The sequence below is a fragment of the Zea mays genome, chromosome 9, assembly GCF_902167145.1.
Source record: "Zea mays cultivar B73 chromosome 9, Zm-B73-REFERENCE-NAM-5.0, whole genome shotgun sequence".
Lineage (NCBI taxonomy): Eukaryota > Viridiplantae > Streptophyta > Magnoliopsida > Poales > Poaceae > Zea > Zea mays.
In genome coordinates this window covers 14599538-14606300 of record NC_050104.1, presented here as the reverse complement: position 1 = coordinate 14606300, position 6763 = coordinate 14599538, and the positions used below count along the sequence as shown (strand labels likewise).

At 57.3% G+C, this 6763-nt stretch overlaps 1 protein-coding gene across 1 annotated transcript; it reads right to left on the bottom strand.

The window, feature by feature from the left end:
- Positions 1–4884: 4884 nt before the first annotated feature.
- Positions 4885–6763, bottom strand: LOC103639738 (protein POLAR LOCALIZATION DURING ASYMMETRIC DIVISION AND REDISTRIBUTION). Its single transcript, XM_020544230.1, has 3 exons — positions 6093–6763; positions 5481–5962; positions 4885–5350 (listed from the first exon to the last, which is right to left on the bottom strand). The coding sequence occupies exons 1-3, from the start codon at positions 6496–6498 to the stop codon at positions 4934–4936; spliced, it is 1305 nt and encodes a 434-aa protein (XP_020399819.1). The 5' UTR covers positions 6499–6763; the 3' UTR covers positions 4885–4933.

The following is a 6763-nucleotide window of genomic DNA, read 5'->3' as shown; positions in this document are numbered from 1 at the left end:
GCATCAATCCGGTCTTACGTCTTCTCTGCTTTGTTGGTCGTTTCTCCTCAGGCCCACGAAGGAATGACCTTGCGATTTATTGGGCCCTTGGGCCTTTCGCGAGGTCTTTTACTCCTTTAGTGGACCTAGGGGATATCTATCCCCCACAGGTCCTTACTGACGTCTCCTTGCTTCTGTAAGGGGCTGAGAACCACCGTCGTCATGGAGCACGCGGGGTGCCATCATTACTTGTTTACCGGGGCGAGTCAAATGGGGCGCCGGTCTTGTTCCCCGTAGCCTGAGCTAGCTAGGGGTAGGGTAATGATGTATCCCCTTGTAACGTGGTCGGTCCGAGCCCAAGGTCGGGCGAGGCGGTGACTCCTCCGAGGTCGAGGCTGAGTCCGAGCCCTGGGGTTGGGCGAGGCGGAGACCGTCTTCCGAGGTCGAGGTTGAGTCCGAGCCCTGGGGTCGGGCGAGGCGGAGACCGTCTTCCGGGGTTGAGGTTGAGTCCGAGCCCTGGGGTCGGGCGAGGCGAAGACCGTCTTCCGGGGTCGAGGTTGAGTCCGAGCCCTGGGGTCGGGCGAGGCGGAGCTTCCTATGGCGCCTGAGGCTGGACTTGGCTGCTGTCAGCCTCACCCTGGCGGGTGGCACAGCAGTCGAAGCAGGGCAGGCGGCGCTGTTTTCCTGTCAGGTCAGTCAGTGGAGGGGCGAAATGACTGCGGTCACTTCGGCCCTGTCGACTGAGGAACGCGTGTCAGGATAAGGTGTTAGACGATCCTTGCATTGAATGCTCCTGCGATACGGTCGGTTGGCGAGGCGATCTGGCCAAGGTTGCTTCTCCACGAAGCCTGCCCGAGTTGGGCCTCGGGCGAGTCGAAGGTGCACCCGTTGCTTGAGGAGACCCTCGGGCGAGACGTGAATCCACCTGGGTCGGCTGTTCTTGCCCGAGGCTGGGCTCGGGCGAGGCGAGATCGTGTCCCTTGAGTGGGCAGAGCTTTGACCTGTATTGCGCCCATCAGGCCTTTGCAGCTTTGTGCTGATGGTGGTTACCAGCCGAGTTTAGGAGTCTTGGGGGTACCCCTAATTATGGTCCCCGACACGCGGTGTCGTGGCCGTCGGAGGAGCGTTTGAGCCCTGTAGAAGCACAGCTGTCGGGGCTGTCGGGACCTTGCTGACGTCTCCTTGCTTCCGTAAGGGGCTGAAAGCCACCGTCGTCATGGACGCACGCGGGGAGCCATCATTACTTGTTACCGGGGTGAGCCTGGATGGGACGCCGGTCTTGTTCCCCCGTAGCCTGAGCTAGCTAGGGGTAGGGTAATGATGTACCCCCTGTGGCGTGGTCGGTCCGAGCCCAAGGTCGGGCGAGGCGGAGACTCCTCCTGAGGCCGAGGCCGGGGTCGGGCGAGGACGCGATTCCGCCCAAGGTCAAGGTTGAGGCCGGGCCCTGGGGTCGGGCAAGGCGGAGACCACCTTCCAAGGTCGAGGTCGAGGCCGAGCCCTGGGGTCGGGCGAGGCGGAGTCCACCTTCCGAGGTCGAGGTGGGGGCCGAGCCCTGGGGTCGGGCGAGGCGGAGTCCACCTTCCGAGGTCGAGGCGGGGGCCGAGCCCTGGGGTCGGGCGAGGCAGAGACTTCTCCTGAGGCCGAGGCCCAAGGTCGGGCGAGGCGGAGCTTCCTGTGGCGCTTGAGGATGGACTCAGCTGCTGTCAGCCTCACCCTGGCGGGTGGCACAGCAGTCGGAGAGGGGCGAGTGGCGCTGTTTTCCTGTCAGGTCAGTTAGTGGGAGGGCGAAGTGATTGCGGTCACTTCGACCCTACCGACTGAGGTACGCGTGTCAGGATAAGGCGCCAGGTGATCCTTGCATTGAATGCGCCTGCGATACGGTCGGTTGGTGAGGCGACTTGGCCAAGGTTGCTTCACTACGAAGCCTGCCCGAGCTGGGCTTCGGGTGAGTCGAGGGAGCGCCCGTTGCTTGAGGAGGCCCTCGGGCGGGGCGTGAATCCTTCTGGGACTACTGTTCCCGCCTGAGGCTGGGCTCGGGCGGGGCGAGATCGCGTCCCTTGAGTAGACGAAGCCTTGACCTGAATTGCGCCCATCAGCCTCTGCAGTTTGCGCTGATGGTGATTACCAGCCGAGTTTAGAAGTCTTGGGGGTACCCCTAATTATGGTACCCGACACTTAGAAAATCTAAAAAACCAAGCAGACGTTGGTAGGCAAGAGCTAAAAATTGAGCAGGCAGAGCAGATGGTAAAAAGCGTGCCAAATGAGCTTGGGGTGCGCTCTTATTTATACACCTAGCACATTGCAAGCCGGAGGGCCCCGCTTGTCATTGATTGTTGCTATTCTAGCAAAGGGAAGGTGTTTTTTCGGACCTTCGGATTAGGGCCTTCGTCCATATCGCAATCTGAATTTATCATTCTAACAAATTAATATTGTGAGGGGCTACTGTTGGGGGCCTTCGGCTTCCGAAGGTCCTCAAAAACATGACTTAACAATGTTTCTGAAGTATAATACATAAACAGGTACCTTCGGACTCGGATCAGAACCACAACGTGAAAAGCAAGCACAAAGAATATGAAGGTTGGCGCAGGACCGAAGCTACGCACTGGGGAGCTTCGGCATGTTAGCAGAAAAAGGAACCGACTTAAAAGAAAAAGGCTATTCAGACCTCGACGGGTTACTATAGAGTCATTAACAAATGTAAAGGGCATGTGTGTAATTTTACATGGGCTGCATCCCGTGCCTATAAATAGATGAACAGTGCTCCTGTACTGTTCACGTTGACTTGGCATTTGCTTTTGCGTCACGCCTGTTCTCTTACCTTCTTTCGAGCCGAAGGTACATTTGTAATTTAATATTATTTCTATTTTTCCATAATAATAAAATAGAAATGAGTTGATAATAATACATGATTGTTTATGCCATTCTTTTATATATTTCATATGGTTCTCTCTTCGTTATTATATGTTGTGGTGATGAAGGTATGTCCTTCATAACCTTTATCCGAAAATCATTATATCCTAAGGAAAATAATGTTTCGAAGGACGAATGACTCTAACGTTTAATATTTTTGTGTTGTCTTGTTTTTAACTCATAACATTTAAGAACAAGTCCCCAACAATTACAAAAATCTATTTTATAATTAATATAATGATATTTATTTGATATCCTAGATATTAATACTTTTAATTATAATAGGTTAGAGTTAAGATTATGGAGTCCCTGTCTTAGTCAAAGTTAATAACGCCGAACTTCCCAAACTTTTGGACGGTGGAGTGTCTGTCATTCTATTGTTGTGGTAGACAAAAACTTGGAGTTTTTTTTGTGGTGGGGGTGTTTCTTTGCCGGCACTGGGTCATAGAGGACTAGTTTGGAAACTTAAATCACCTCCGTAATTTTCGACATATTGTCCGGCCATTGTGCACTATCGAGAGAAAAATAGAAATTTGAAAGTTTATGTGTGGAGCTTATAGTTGCCCATTAGACTGTTTCTACCCTAGTGGTGGACGTGATGAATAAATGCTCATATTTGGGATGTCATAAGTCTCATCCTCCTGATATGGTCTCGTCCCGTCAATTTTGAGAGACAACCGGAGACGATACCAAATAGGAATATTTTCCTAAGGATGATCTTGTCTCAACCCTGACTAAACCAAACAACCATATAAAGAATCGTCTTGTCTCATCATAATACATCATTGTAACCAAACACACTCTAGTTGCAGACCTGGTCTCTCTCTCCCGCAGGCTGCAAACCCATTCCACTAGGTGTGCCCTTGCTTGTACTATCCAACATCAGTGTAATACGTGACATTGTGCTGTAGTGCTGTACTACCGGTGGATCAGCGCGGCGCTAATAACTTCTGGTCTTGAAGGCTGCTCAGTTTAGTCAGGTACTAGTAATGCTGCACACGCGCTAGCTCTGCTCTGGAACCGAAGCTGCAGCCGCAGGCCGCAGCTGCGGTAACAGCCGCTAGCTGCGCCTTCTACTACTTAACTCGTGCGGCCGCTGCACTACTGACTCTGGTGCGCCGCAGTTGTTCGTGTCCTTTTAGTTTTTACCGGTGCCAGTTCGCCAGTTTCGCGGAGGCCCTCCGGCCCTCCCGCAACAACGCGCTCTGCGGCGGACTGTAGCGCAGCGCAGGGCCCTCTGCGAACTGCCAGTGCAAGTAAATTCCAGTCAGAAGCGGGGCCGTTATTTACTGCTCTGATCTAGGCAAACGCCGCCTGGTCCCCCGGTTTCGTTTCTATTCCCTCTCCCTCACCATGCATTTGGGATCTATTCCCTCTCCAAACGACTTTTAATTTCCCTTCCCTTTGTGAAAGGCAAAATCATCGCGATCGTTCCTCTCCATTCCCCGTCCCCCACCCCGCATTTCTAGTTCAAATCAAACTAGAGTGCCGCGTCTTTTTCGATTTTCGAACCCTTCATCCCCACGCAGGTTTTGCGCATGCACTTCGTAGTTTCGATGAGCCCCAGTGGCCCGTCAGCATTTATTTATTTGGTGTACAACTGTACATACATAGTACTACAAGCCAGCAGCGACGGAGCGACCACAGGTGACACCACACCAGAACGTGCGCGGCAGGCAACATCACGGGTACCAAGTACAAACTCTGCTCGAATTCACAAAAGGATTTTTTTTTTCGTCCGCACCGGACAACGACACGACGTACAAGACAACCAAGTGCAGGCAAATGCAGAGCCGAACCCCGCGGCCTCCGTCCGAGCCGCACGCGCGCACGGCAGAGGCGCGACAAGAGGCCGCCGCCGCGGGTCGTGTCGCTCACTCGCCCCAGCTCGCAGGAGTACATTACAGCGCGTCACCCGCGCAGCGTGATGACGAACGACGACCCCCATCCCCATTCCATCCGGACATCTGCTGCAGGCTGCAGTACAAAGGCAGGCGGCCAGCCGGCCTTTCGCGCCACCTCTCTCTCTCTCTCTCTCGTTTCTCTACCTGGCACTGGCGGTGGCAATCCGGCGCGACTCGTCGCGGCGGTGGGAGACGAGCTTGGCGGCGTCGCGCCACCACACCACCTCGCGCTCCTTCTCGTGGAGCCGCCGCTGCGCGCTGTCCAGCGCCGACTCCAGCTCCACGATCCGGTCCTGCTGCCGCTTCTGCAGCAGCTCGTGGAGCCGCCGCTCCAGCGCGCGCGCCGACACGCCGCCGTGCGGGGGACTCATCCTGTCCTCGCCGTACTCCACGTCATCCTCCTCCTCCTCCTCATCGCCGTCGTCGTCCTCTTCGCCCTCGCCGTCCACTTCATCATTATCGTCGTGCTTGTCGCAGCCACCGCCGTCGTAGTCCACGCAGCTGCGCGACGCGCTGTCGGGGGCGTCGCCCTTCGTCTTCACCTTCAGCAGCGGCAACTGCCGGCAACGTCAGCCACATCAGCAGCAAGCAAGACGAACACGCGTCGCGTCACACGGACGTACACGTACGGCGTGGTACGTGGTGGCGTACTGCGGTACTGGTGGTGATTTTTCGTTCCGCACGTACCTCGAGTCCTCGCGTCGGGGCGATCCGGCTGTCGCCGCCGTGGCCGTGCACCACCGTACCGCCGCGCCCACGCTGCTGCTGCATGCGGCTCAGCTCGGCCTGGAGCTCCGCCTCCATGAGGTCCATCACCACCGCCGTGCGGGAGCAGTTGGACGCGGCGTCGGCGTCGGCGTCGGCCGCGGGGAACGCGATCGGGTCCTTCACGGCGGTGGTGGTGGCGCTACTGCCGCCGTCGGATTCCTGCGACGTGGCGGGACCAGCGACGGCAGCAGCAGCAGCAGAAGTAGGGTGGCTCGCCGCCTGCTTCTCCTCCTCCTCCCTGTACCGCGACGCTTGCCTGATCTCCGACACCAGGGCCTCCATCTGCGCGCGCAGCTCCACCATCTTGTTCAGCTCCACGGCGCTCTTGGACAGCAGGAGCACCAGGCTCGCGCCCAGGCCCAGGTTCATGGACACCAGCTCCTCCTCGGGCTTCTTCCTCCCTGCGGAATCCGACAAAACTCCAGCATTAGCATCACTGCTCTCGACGTCTCCATAATTCAAGCAAGCGTTCTGAATTCAGCGGGAGGTTTTTAGTGCATATGATGATCCTCCTGCCTCGGAATGCCGAACCTAGCGAACTCCGCGGCGTCTCGAGGGGCAGCTCTGGCAGCGGCGGCGGCGGCGGCTCGACGACCTTAACCCGGGGAGTCTCTCCCTGCTCGGCGCCATCCTTCCGTTCCTCCCTCAGCCCGCCGCCGTACCGCCGCGGCAGCCGCACCCGGCACCCGAACCCTCCTCCCCCGCCACTCCCGCCGTCGCCGCCGCCACGCAGCAGGATACGCGACAGCAGCGACCGCGGCGACGGCTGCGCGTCCACCCCGCTCGCGGTGCGCGCCAGGTGCGCCCGGATGGACGCCGCCGCCGCCGCCGAGGAATTCGCGGCCGCTAGGCGCGGCGGCGGAGGCAGGGGCAGCGACGACGAACCCGCGTCCTCTCTAACCCTCCCTCCCGCTCGACCCCTCACGCAGTTCTCCATTGGAAAAAGCGATGGAACAAACAAGCAAGCAAGCTAAGCTATAGCGCTATGCGCGTGCCTGCCGCCCGCCGAGGAATTCGAATTCTTGGCCACGCCACGCCACGCCCCGTTGCTGCTTTGCTCCTGCATGCATGCGTAACGCCACGTATTTATAGGAGAGGAAGGAGAAGATCGAGGGCGAGGAAGAAGAAAGAAGCTCTCCCGGCCTCTTCCGGAAAGGCGCGCGGCAACTTTGGAGGGAAGTTCGGCAAGTTTAAAAAAAGCG

Coding starts and splice junctions, on each gene's coding strand:
- LOC103639738 (XM_020544230.1), bottom strand. CDS start 6,498: ATGGAGAACTGCGTGAGGGGTCGAGCGGGAGGGAGGGTTAGAGAGGAC. Junction 5,963..6,092: donor GACGCCGCGGAGTTCGCTAG/GTTCGGCATTCC, acceptor CGGATTCCGCAG/GGAGGAAGAAGCCCGAGGAG. Junction 5,351..5,480: donor CCCCGACGCGAGGACTCGAG/GTACGTGCGGAA, acceptor CGTTGCCGGCAG/TTGCCGCTGCTGAAGGTGAA.